At 34.0% G+C, this 13,657-nt stretch overlaps 1 protein-coding gene across 1 annotated transcript in view; it reads right to left on the bottom strand.

Moving 5' to 3' along the window:
- Positions 1 to 805: 805 nt before the first annotated feature.
- HSPA14 (heat shock protein family A (Hsp70) member 14) overlaps positions 806 to 13,657 on the bottom strand; it is a 36,475-nt gene continuing 23,623 nt past the window's right edge. The window contains exons 11-14 of the mRNA XM_058532456.1: positions 4,500 to 4,712; positions 3,922 to 4,095; positions 1,872 to 1,942; positions 806 to 1,015 (exon numbers count right to left, since the gene is read on the bottom strand). Of these exons, the coding sequence (XP_058388439.1) occupies positions 937 to 1,015; positions 1,872 to 1,942; positions 3,922 to 4,095; positions 4,500 to 4,712 (537 nt within the window). The 3' untranslated portion in view covers positions 806 to 936. The remainder of the gene's footprint in view (positions 1,016 to 1,871; positions 1,943 to 3,921; positions 4,096 to 4,499; positions 4,713 to 13,657) is intronic.

Genomic DNA, 13,657 nt, shown 5'->3' with positions numbered 1-13,657 from the left:
AGTATTCAGCCTTAATCAAAAGGGTATAAAACAGCACAGTTTTTAAATTTTACCACCGAGTAAAGATATTTCCTCTTCTCAAGACTGCTGGGAAACAAGGAGAGAAATGATGGACAATCCTCTCTTGGTAATAAAATCCAGAGTCTTATGTGTACTGCTCACCTTCCAGCTCTTCCCTCAGTACAGACAGATTAGCTGTCCTGTTTTATTTAGAGAAGAAGCTTTTTCATTAGCAACCCACTAAGTATTGCAACGCACTAGTGAATGTTCTCTGATGAAATGAATGTGGCTAGCCCTCTCTTCAAAAAAAAAAAAAACTTTTAATTTCAAAATAAAAACATGTTTGTTAGATGGAAAAATCAAACTGAACAAAATTGTAAAAAGAAAAAGTAAAAGCGCCTCCTCTACATTTCTACCACACAAAAAAAGTTTGGTGTTTAGCCTTCTAGACTTTTTTCTGTGTGTCACACGCACACCTACACACAATTGTTGAGTCTGAGTTTACTTTTTTCTTTTAAGCAAAAATGGTATTTTACTTTGCACATGGTTCTGCACTTTTTTTTCAATTAATATCACAAACTTCTAAATTGTTCTCTTAATTATCTAATAAGAATTAAAAGATTTCTTAAAATTAGAAGTTATAGAAACAAAAAAAGTTTAAAAACATAATATCAATTTTCCAGTAAAATTTCCTTCACTCCACTCAAACAATTTAATTCTAAATAGCTTCATGACAGAAAAAGTTCCTTATATTTCCCAAGAATAATGGTTCATCTTAAATGGAAAACAAAAAAAGTTGCAACACTTACCAATATATTGTAGTTTAATAGAAACAAAGATTATACAGGTCATTCAAAAAGTATTTTAATATAAACATTACTTGTAAACAAAAAGTTGATACTCTAGTTCAAAAAAATCCATGGTTTCCCTAAAACACTACGATGCCACCTCAACAGTGATGGCTTCACATTTTCCAGTCTCTTGGTCTGTGCACGTCACATGTAAGGATCCATCCCTAAAAAAACAAAAAACAAATAACACTTCATAAGCTTATTTTATAAAAACAGAAAGTCCTCAAGAAATTACTTGAGGACTTTGAATAAACAAGGGATATTTTAATTTTTGAAAGAAGGATATTAAGAAACACAATTTCAGTGTCTTTAAATTTAGTATCATATGCTATAATTAGGCAGTTGTTCTTAAAAATTTCCTCCTAGACCACTGAGACAGAGTCGTATTCCTTGAAAACCCATGATGATAAAGATCTGAAGTGGAAGACACTATGCAAGCTCCAGATCACCATGCCGTTTTCCAGCCCAGGCCAAAGCAAACCTACCCTTAGTGAATTTGATATTCTTGCTAAGTATGGTTTATGGGATGAATTGTCCCTAACGTTAATTTGGAAATGATTTACTTGCAAGACATAGTGTTATGGATGGACTATTGCTAGAGAAATGATAATAGCTGGATTTAATCAGTAATTTATTTCCTAGATATTTTCTGTACCAATATTGAAATAAACTTATCCTTTCATAGGACAAATAATATCAATTATGTAAACCTTAGAAAACTATATTTAAAATTGATATAAATTATATCTCAAACTTTTATGGATCAGCCTTTTAGGTTGACTACACTCAAAATAATTAAAGAGTTTATAAAAAATTCAGAATGCAAATGACTTGAGATATAATTTTCTTTATAAAATAGAGTAATTTTGCAGGGCAAAAAATGTAATTAACTGATAAAATCTTTGTAAGTTTTTAATAAATGATTTTCCTAGAATGAATGGGTGCAGACTTAATAAACTAAAAAAAAGGGCAAGTCTCAAAGTGAATTTTCTTAACATCAGAAGTAGTTTAATTTTGTACCTTTTCATAGTAAGAACAGCTAATATATCACGTAATCCATTTTCTTTTTTATCTAAATCCTGGAGAACAACCTGTTCATACAAAAATAATACAAATATGATTCAGTACTTTGACATATTAATAAATTGATACACCAATTATTCCAATGGACCAATTCTTACTTATTACTGAAATAAACCTTTTCAAATAGGGCAGTTTTCAATTGTCCTATCATTTATCAGAATTCAGAGAATAGGATTAAGCTTTCTTAACTGGAAATATCTCCTCTAGAAGGAGGGCATATAAGATAACTAATATATTTGTCCCTCTTAAATGTCATGTCCTACATTGAAGTGATTGTTTCTATAAAGTACAGTTTGTCTCAGAAAATAAAGACTGCTTTTCTTTTTGGTAATTAAGCCATTACCACTTACATGTAAATCATATTTTAGTAAGCCTTCTATATATATTTAAAAAAATTCAAATATTTTAAACACACTTGAAAAACCTATTTAAAAGAAACATGTGGCAAATTTTTTTGTACAACTAAGATTACATTTGTAAGTAAGAGATACTAAATGAATTTACTATAAAATTGCTTGGTTTCCTAAAGAAAGGTATACCAATAAACCAGGTTTGTAAGAGACTTTTCAGATTTTGCCAATATCAAGTTTTATGACCTTAGGCAAGCACTAAGAACCGTGGCTGACTTATTTGTCAAATCAGGAGGTTATAACAGATGAGATCTCTAAAATATTCTCTTCCATATTCAGTATAATGTGACTAACTCTTCTGGCATCGACAAGTTAGGATATAGTGACAGTAGCTGCAGAGTCTGAGTAGTATGAGAAAAGAAAAGGTACTAAATGTACAAAAGAGACAAGGGAAGGCAATACTAAGACTGCCATCTGAGTTTAGAAATCTGGTGCACAGGAAAAGGCTTATAATATAACACACACCAGAAACATCTGGAGGAGCGTTTGAAAACTTGACTAGTTGAAGGAGCCCTGCTCCAGTAGATTCTAAGATGTTAAGTCTGCGGTGGAGCCCAGACATGCTATGTATGTACGTGTTTTCATTATTCTTCTGCTGAAATCAGAAAATAAGTATAAAGCTAAAGATTCTACACATTCTCTTCTGTTACCTACATTTGTTCTATTTTTACTACAGAAGTAATTCATGCTCATGTCCTGTGCTGTTTATAAAAAATTCAGCATAAAGTGTTAAAAAGTAAAAAAAATCCTCTTAGTACCTTTAAACCTACCCGCTGTTAAGTTTTCTGAATACAGTTCAAACACCTATAGAAACTTTCTGTATCCATGCATGGATATCTATATATACACACCTACCCAAACACCACTGCCCTTACATACACTCATGCTCTCAATCTTTTTATTTAAACACAAATGATATCCTACTGTAAATACAGTTCTATCGTCCTTGTGTGTGTGCTGTAATGTAACTATAATTCTTGGGCATGTTTTTAAGCAAATAACATGACTCCACCTCACTTTATAAAGGATGCAGAGGACCACAGAGTATGAAATATGCATGTGGTATTTTGAAAAAGCAAACTTATCCTGTATCAGAGGCAGCATGGTATAATGGCAAGAGCATAGGCACAGGAGTAAAATCACCCTTAGCTCAACCAAGAAAATAACAAGGTCTTTACTACATGAGCCTGTTTCTTAATCATCTATAAAATGCACATAATAATGTTTATTTCACAGCATTTTGAGATTATATTTGCAAACTGCTTAGTACAGCACCTGCATTTAGCAAACAAAAAAAATGTCATTTCCCCTGCCACTTACCTTACAAGGAGGGTTAAGAGCACAAAGAGAACCAGTATAAATACAAATTGTATTTTGTTTTTATTTTCCTGTAACTCTTTCAAATTAAAATTCCTAATGTCTTCTCTCTTTCAAAAATGAATAAGTAATCAATCCATAAAAATGTGTTAGATGTCCTATATAGATTTTATATTAATTGATATTAAACTGAGTCTAATCCAGAAGAAAAGCTAAACAGTTTCATGTGACTAATTCATTACCCAATTTTGTATATTCACCTGTGCAAACTTGTTTTCCTTGTTTGCAGAGTTTTTCCCCTCAGACTCATAGAGTTCAAGGCATACTGAAGATATACTTCCAGGGGCTTGTAATGTGTGTTGTCTTCGAGCTGGCAAAGGAGTCCCTGATGGAAACAGTACTGTGAAACTGTTGGCTCCTGATTCATTGACTCCCTAATAAGGAGGAAAAAATATGCATATGCTTTGATATTTATCATTACAATCATAAAAAATCACTCCTATTATAAACATAGGAATCTGGAATACTTGTTGATAATCTGGAAACTACAGATAGGTAAAGAAAAGAAAACAGAAATGATCCTTAATCCCAATACATTTTATTCAAAAATAAATGAGACATCTCTCTGTATTAGAAGCTTATGATTAAAATTAGTTAATTAAGAAATTAACATGTTAGATAAATACTAACTAAAGGAATATAAGAAATTCATTAAATCTAAATTTAAAATTTTTACCCCAGTATACAAACTTTTATTGTAAAAACATGGCATATATGAAAACTTGTCGCAATAAATTTATACTACTTTTAAGGAAAAGTAAAGAAAAGCTAAAGATACCTTAACTAAAATATCTTTGGCTGAACACTCTATCTTAAGAGAGTCTTCCACTAAAAGGTTTTCTTTCCCAATAAGAATTCCTGCTTCTATAGCTGCACCAATAGGGATAACCTCATCAGGAGGGATAGAATTTAGAAGCTCGACAGCTGGGAAAAGATCTTTAATCAGCTGTTGTAGCCTTGGGATTCGAGAAGACCCTCCACAAAGGACAACCTAGAAAATAAAAATAACGTTCAGTTTTTTACTTTTAGAACAATGGTTGTTTCTCAAAATTAAGTGTAATAGGCTGAGCTATCTTCATCACATGTAATGGTAAAACATAAAAAACCTCATTTTAACATACTATTTTATGTTATACTTACCATATAAATATATATAAATAGATATTTATTATATTGTAAATATTTGACATATTCTTTACTCATACCAGCAAAATTTAAAATAAGGAGATCTCACTACATATCAGAAAATACAATATAGCAAATATTACAAATACAAATATAAAAATTACAAACACAAATATTACAAAATACCATATATGTGGCTCATGAGTAATACTGGGCATATAAGGCTAAATCACAAATATTTATTTGAATAGGAAATATACTAATGTTTTGTACTGTTCCAACATTCCTAAAAGAAATGTGTACATAAATCTTAGAGCATTTTTGTGACAAAATAAATATGGCAAACTCTCTATGTGAAAACTATGCCACAGATTTTTCTCTTCACCATGAAAGAACAATAATTTTCTTGAGGAAAAAGATGTTTTACAAAACTACATTTTAAGCTCTTGATACCATCTAATTAAATCTGTTGTCTCCGAAGAACTTCATATAAAATTGCTCCTTTATGAGCTTGTCCACTTATCTAGTGCCCCAACTTTTCGGCTGCCATCCGAGGTTCAGGCACCCAAATCACCTTGCTCTGACAGCTGACAGGGCTCGCATTTACAAGTCCCACAAACTATAGTAAACAAAGAAGCTGTTTCTAAACGGGTACATTTAGAAGAATGGTACATTTAGAAGCCCCCGTGGCCATATACCTGGGCTCAGTGTGGAGAGACAGGCAAAAAAGCCTATCTCACAGTTTCTTCCCTAGAAGGGGTTTGGCTGCATACCTTCTCAGCTGCTGCCTGAGGGTCCAGTAAATCAGCCCGCATCTAGGTGCTGACCTCGACCTTCTCCTTAGGGACACTGATGGGTCTTGGCAAACTCTCAACTACGGGGAGCCACTAAGAACAAAGACAGTGTCTTGGCCAATCACAGGAGCTTGGGTTGGGCTGACCGATGAGGTTCATGTCCCACACAAGACTACTCTGACAAGACTGGAAGAGATGGCTATTGTATCTCATGTGCAGAAACCAACAGAGAGTCAAGATAAATGGAGAAAGAAGGGAATATGCTCCAAACAAAAGAACAAGACAAATCTCCAGAAACCAATTTTAATGAAATGGAGGCAAGTGATTTACCCAAATGAGTTCAAAATAACAGTCATAAAGATGCTCACTGAGGTCAGGAGAACAACGCATGAACAAACTGAAAATTTCAAGAGACAGAAAACAAAAAAAAGTACTAAATATAAATCATAGAGCTGAAGAATATAAGAATTGACCTGAAAATTTTAATAGAGGGGTTCAACAGCAGACTACATCAGGTAGAAGAAAGGATCAGTGCACTTGATGACAAGGCAGTGGAATTCATCCAATCAGAGAAGCAAAAAGAAAAAAAGAATGAAAAACAGTGAAGACAGGTTAAGGGACATATGGGACACTGTCAAGTAGGCCAATATTCACATCATAGGGCTCCCAGAAGGAGAAGAGAGAAAGGGGCAGAAAACTTAATCAACAAAATGATGGCTGAAGACTTCCCTAACCTGGGGAAAAAACAGACATACAGATCCAGACAGCCGAAAAAAGTACCAAGCAAGATGAATCTAAAGAGACCCACACTGAGACACATTATAATTAAATTGTCAAAAGTTAAAGACAAAGAGAGAACCTTAAGAGAACCAAGAGAAAAGCAACTTGTTACATACAAGGGAACCCCCATAAGACTATAAGCAGATATTTCAACAGAAATCTTGTAAGCCAGATGAGAGATATTCAAACTGCTGAAAGAAAAAAACTGTCAGCCAAGAATACTTTACTCAGCAAAGCTGTCCTTCAGAATTGAAGGAGAGAGAAAGTGTTTTCCCCACAAACAAAAGCTAAAGGAGTTCATCACCACTAGACTGGCTTCACAAGAAATGTTAAAGGGAGTTCTTAAGTTGAAACAAAAGGATGCTAATTAATAACATGAAAACATATGAAAGTATAAAACTCACTGGTAAAGGTAAATATATAGTTAAATTCAGAATACACTAATATTGTAATGGTGGTGGGTAAATCACTTATAACTCTAGTATAAAAGATAAAAGACAAAGGCATTAAAAATAACTAAATTAATTTGTTAACAGATATACAATATAAAAAAATGTAAACTGTCACACCAAAAACATAAAATGCGGGGAAAGGGAGTATAAAAATGTAGAGCTTTTGTATGTGTTAGAAGTTAGTTTGTTATCAGCCTAAAATAGGTTATTATAACTATAAGGTGTTTTATGTAAGCCTCATGGTAACCACAAAGCAAAAACCTATAGTAGATACACAAAAAAATAAAGCAAGAGCCAGTGGCACAAGCGGTTAAGTGTGTGCTGCCGGCTGCGGCTGCCCTGGGGTTCGCAGGTTCAGATCCCGGGTGCACACCGATGTACCGCTTGTCAAGCCATGCTGTGGTGGCGTCCCATATAAAGTAGAGGAAGATGGGCACAGATGTTAGCTCAGGGCTAATCTTCCTCAACAAAAAAAAAAAAAAAAAAAAGAGGATTGGCATCCAATGTTAGCTCAGGGCTGATCTTCCTTACAGAAAAAAAAAAAAAGTGAAAGGAATCAAAGCATACCACTACAGAAAATCATCAAATCACAAAGAAAGAGAGCAAGAGAAGAAGAAAAGAACAAATGAACTACAAAATAGGCAGAAAATAATTAACCAAATGGCAATAGTAAGATCATATCTATCGAAAATTACTTTAAATTACTTTCTATACACTGACAATGAATTACTGGAAAGAGAAATTAAGAAGACAATCCCATTTACAATAGCATCGAAAAGAATAAAATACTTAGATCTAAATTTAACCAAGGAGGTGAAAGATCTGTGCACTGAAAACTGTAAGACAGTGATGAAAGAAATTGAAGACGACACAAATACATGGAAAGATACTCCATGCTCATGGATTGGAAGAATTAATATTAAAATGTTCATACTATCCAAAGCCATCTACAGATTCAATGTAATCTCTATCAAAATTCCAATGGCATTTTTCACAGAAATAGAAAAAACAATCCCAAAATTCGTATGGAACCACAAAAGACCTTGAATAGCCAAAGCAATCTTGAGAAAGAAGAACAAAGCTGGGGGCATCACACTTTCTGATTTCAAACTATATTACAAGCTATAGTAATCAAAGCAGTTTGGTGTTGGCAGAAAAACAGGCACAAAGATCAATGAAACAGAATAGAGAGCCCAGAAATAAACCCATGCATATATGGCCAATTAATTTTGAACAAAGGAGCCAAGAATATACAATTGGGAGAGGAGAGTCTCTTTAATAAATAGTGTGGAGAAAACTGAATATCCACATGCAAAAGAATGAAACTGGACCACTATCTTACACCATACACAAAAATCAATTCAAAATGGATTAGAGACTTGAAGTAAGACCTGAAACTGTAAAACTCCTAGAAGAAAACAAAGGAGGTACGCTCCTTGACATTGGTCTTGGCAACAATTTTTTGGATTTGACACCCAAAGCAAAGGCAACAAAAGCCAAAATGAAAATGTGGGACTATATCAAACTAAAAAGCTTCTGCACAGCAAAGGAAATCATCAACAAAATGAATAGGCAACCTTTGGAAGGAGAGAATACATTTGCAAACCATATATCCGAAAAGTTAATATACAAAATATACAAGGAACTCATAAATTCAGTAGCAAAAAACCAAATAACCCAATTAAACATGGGGAAAGGACCTGAATACACATTTTTCCAAAGAAGACATACAAGTGGCCGACAGGTACATGAAAAGGTGCTCAACATCACTACTAATCATTAGGGAAATGCAAATCAAAATCACACCGTGGTTATCACAGTGCATCTGTCAGGACGCCTATTAAAAAGACAAGAGATAACAAATGTTGGCAAGGATGTAGAAAAAAGGGAACCCTTGTATACTACTGGGAACGTAAACTGGTACAGCCACTATGAAAAATAATATGAAAGTTCCTCAAGAAATTAAAAACAGAACTACCATAGGATCTAGCAATCCCACTTCTGAGTATATAACCAAAGGAAACAAGGAAAGGAAATCACTTTCAAAGAGATATTTGTACTCTCACGTTCATTGCAGCGTTATTCACAACAGCCAAGGTATGGAAACATCCTAAGCATCTGTCGATGGATGAATGGATTAAGAAAGTGTAGAATAGATATACAATGCAATTTTATTCAGCCTTAAAAAAGAAGGAAATCCTGCCATTTCCAACAACATGAATGAACCTAGAGGGCATTATTTTAAGTGAAATAAGCCAGACAAAGACAAATATTGCAAGATATCACTTATATGTGGAATCTAAAAAAAAAAAAAGTCAAACTCATAGAAACAGAGAACAGAAAAGTAGCTGCCAGGGCTGGGGTGGTGGGGGTACGGAGAGGTTGGTAAAAGGGAACAAACTTTCAGTTATAAGATGAATAAGATCTGAGGATCTAATGTACAGCATGGTGACTACAGGTGATAATACTGTATTGTATAACTGAAATTTGCTAAGACAGTAGAACTTAAGTGTTTTCACCGCACCCCCCACCCCAAAGGTAAATATGTGAGGTGACAGATGTATTAATTAACTCGATGGTGGGAATCCTTTCACAATGTACATGGGTATCAAATCTCATGTGGTACACTTCAAATATCTTACAATTTTATTTGCCAATCATACTTCAATATAGCTGAATAAAATAAAATTGTTCCTCTATAAATACCTTAAGTTCCTCATTAATTCATACTAACACTTCATTCATCTAATACTTATAACTTCACAGGTATTCAGAATATTGAAAAAACAGGTAGCACAAGAAGGGAAATCATCAATAATCACTTTTTATTTCACAGTCTCTTTATGGATGTTCTCAGAGCTCAGTGTAGTGGAGAAGAGGATCACCTGATGAAACCTAGGCCTCTGTGACATTAGGTGTAAACTGACCAGGGGTAGCATATTAATGTTCAGGTGAGGGCATGAGGAACATCAGCTAAGGGATACAAAGTAAAAAAAGAAAAACAGGTTTACCTTGGCAAAGTTCCCCAAAAGGTCTGTTTTGGAGGTAAGTAAAAAGAAAAGTCTTCTCTAAAATTTCACGATCCCAAGTAAATACTACGAGGATAAAAATGTAGGATATGTCTTTTCAAATTACTCACACTGAACATCAAAAAGCTTTATTAATAAGCAATAAGTGGTGCTATGCAAAAAAAAAAAAATACCCTGGAAAATCTTGGCTTTTGGTATTTTCATTTAAAAGGTAAAAAGTACTAATAGTGTGTTACTATTAATGCTGACAGTAACCAGCAAGTTTTAATTTAGATAAATTCTTTAAGGCTGGCCCCGTGGCTTAGTGGTTAAGTGCACGCGCTCCGCTACTGGCGGCCTGGGTTCGGATTCCGGGCTCGCACCGACATACCGCTTCTCCGGCCATGCTGAGGCCGCGTCCTACATGCAGCAACTAGAAGGATGTGCAACTATGACATACAACTATCTACTGGGGCTTTGGGGAAAAAAGGAGGAGGATTGGCAATAGATGTTAGCTCAGAGCCGGTCTTCCTCAGCAAAAAGAGGAGGATTAGCATGGATGTTAGCTCAGGGCTGATCTTCCTCACAACAACAAGAACAACAACAACATAAAATAACCTTGTGTTCATGGGTGTGCTCATTGATAGTAACATAGGCATAAAAAAACAAATAAATAAAAATAAATTCTTTAAACATCTAGTCTGTAGTATGAGATTTCTTAACAAACTTACATTTTAATAGAAAATATATATTTCAAATGTTAATAACCATCCTTACCAAGGGCTTTTCAAATATAATTTTCACAGTAATTTCATAAAATAAAGATGCTGTTAAAAAAAATCAAACCACCTTAATTACTTGGATATTAACATGAATCTAAACAAAAGAGAAAAATAAAAATTACAGATTATTCTGAAAAAAAAAATCTATCAAAGCTTGTGGAATAAAATCAGTTATTAAGTAAAACTGTAGTTAATTTTTTTATTAGGGAAAAAATTAAATGAAATAAATGAATTAGCTTCAATATAAGAATTTAGAACAATGAAAGTGTCTTAAAAAGGCTGGAAGAACTAAAGAGAAAATTAGAAATAAACTAATTAGGAAAGAGAAAAACAAGACTTGAAGAAAATCTAAGAAAGATTTTGTGGGCAGTAGTGGCAGGAGTTAGAGCAATAAATAAAAGAAATATCTGCCAAATGGAAGGAAAAAACAGACTCAAAAAGAAAAAAAAATAAATAAAAAGAGAGTAAGAGAAATTGGCCAGCCTTTTTTTTTTTTTTTTGGTGAGGATGATTCACTCTGAGCTAACATCTGTTGTCAATCTTCCTCTTTTTTCTTGCTTGAGGAAGATTAGCCCTGAGCTAACATCTGTGCCAATCTTTCTCCATTTTGTATGTGGGTCACCGCCACAACATGGCTCGACGAGTGGTGTAGGTCCAAGCCCAGGATCTGAACTTGTGAACCTGGGCTGCTGAAGCAGAGTGTGCCAGACTTAAATACTATCCCACAGGGCCGGCCCCGACCAGTTTTAATTTAAATAACTTCTTTATACTTCTAAATTATAGTATCAAAAGATTCATAAAATTAAAAACTATAAGAATATCATGCAAAGTTGTATGTTAAAAATGTAAGAAATCATTGAGATAGGTGTATAAAATATCAAATTCAAAATTGAAGCTACTATGAAAGTTATAAAAACACTTCAAAAATTTGTTTCAGACAAAATGCATTTACAGGTAAATTCTTTAGAATTCTTGAGGAACAAAGAATATCCATGCATTATGTACTTAATCTAGAACACTTAAAAAGATGAACAGGTATTAAATTTATTTTATGAACACCTGATAGCCCAGGAACAAAACAATAAAAACTAACACCAATAAAATAAAACCCTCTGGACCAGAGGTTGCAAAGCAGGAACTTGAAAATTTTATCAGGCAAGATATGTTTTATCTCTCCACACTGTCTTTAAAAAAGTTCTGAATTAGAGTTACTAATGTTTAAACATTAAAAGCTTTTATTGAAAGTCCCTATTTTAAGAGTCTCTTAAAAAATTAAAGGCTCCAACAGCCCTGGCCTGCATCTGTGAAAGGCAGTACTCAGCAGGTGGGCAGCAGCTATCCCTTGTGGACTAGGACAGCTCCTGTCTGCATGTGGCAGGCCCCTGCTACCTCCTGTGGCCTTCACACCAGCTAGTGGTCACCAGCCACTTAGAATCACATTTGTGCTCTTGCTTTCTTTTTTACAGCAAAGAGCTCAATGTGAAGCTCTTCAAACTCTCTAATCCATCTGTCAGTCTAGTAGGAGAATGAAAGAAAAACCCAGAAGACTGTGTGTTTCAAGAAAAATGGTAGGGAACATATTTCTTTTTTGAAGAATGGTACGGTACAGTGAACCTGCTGTCCTACACGGTTGGTAGGCAGCTTAATTGTGGTGCAGTGTTCAAAATATACATACATTTTTGAATATGTGAAAAGAAATTGACTTTTTTCATATCAATTGTGGAAAAAATCCTAGCATCAGTATTTCAGATATGATGGATCAAACGCTGTCTTTCTGAGTGACATTATATTCCATATAAACACTACTAATTCTTCTGTCCCGGTAAAGGATTTGGTTTTGCTCATTCCTAGAGAAATGAATAGGATAACCCACTTGGCAAGGGAGTTGGCACACTTTCTTATGTTGAACTTAATTTATGAATATGAAATTGTGAACTTAAACCACTGTGCAAAGGTTCCATCCTTGTTCAGAAGAATCTATTTTGTGAGTAGATATTTTTCATGATGAAAATGAAAAAAATTAAATATTACTCCTAGTTAAAGGATTTAAAGCTGGATTCTATGCCAAACCTAACAACTTGAAATATAAGATCTCACACTGACACTGTGGAGCAGGAGAGAAGGTGTTTCAGGTTCCATATCTGAAGAAGAAATTAGTTGTGAAAGAAACATTCATTATTAAATATTTCTGTTTGTCCATATGCTATTTTTTTCAAGTTGGAATTTAAAATATAACCTCTACTATCAGATATTTGTATTTTATACCCAGTTCAGTTTGGTATTTTCTGACAGCTGTTTTTTCCTATACCTCACTTTACTCACCTTCACGCCTGACCCCTACAACTACTTGAGTGTGTAACCTCTCACACTGAGCCTTGGGCCATGAAGAAAAGGTAGGTAATATTAGCCCATTTCCTGAAATACATCATGTATGATTATGTTACCTTGGAATAAAGGAAAGTTAAAGTACTGGATATTTTGGTTTAGAAGGTATTGTGCTGAGTAAATGAATTAGATATACTGTGATATTTTGTGATTCTAAGTAAGTTCAAGCACTTGAGCCAAAACAGGATTAAATCCCCTATTCCTTTAAATGTGTCTTGGGGGGGGGGGGAGGGAGGGAGAGAGAGAGAGAGAGAGAGAGAGAATGATTTGGAGGCAAGCAGTGAAGGCTCTTCTTTGGACCAATGCAACCAAAAAACAGGACTATTCTCCTTTTAAGTGTTTGATGTTAAAAGGGGTTATTTTGTTCAGATAATATGGGTAAGGTAGAGAAGCCTGAAATAGGGCATCTAACACTTCCTGCTAACTTAGCATAAATAATGTGAAAATGATAAATTATCACAGGAAATTAAGTAATCTATTAAAAAAATAGTTCCTCATAACCAAATAAGGTCTATTTCAGGAATACAATGATAGTTCCATATTAGGAAATTATCGACAATTTATCACATAACTTTAAGACTAAATATAAAGAAAACCCTAATATTGTCTT

Source organism: Diceros bicornis, chromosome 36 (genome assembly GCF_020826845.1).
Source record: "Diceros bicornis minor isolate mBicDic1 chromosome 36, mDicBic1.mat.cur, whole genome shotgun sequence".
Lineage (NCBI taxonomy): Eukaryota > Metazoa > Chordata > Mammalia > Perissodactyla > Rhinocerotidae > Diceros > Diceros bicornis.
Note: the sequence above shows the minus strand (reverse complement) of the source record. Positions and strands in the feature narration are given on the sequence as shown.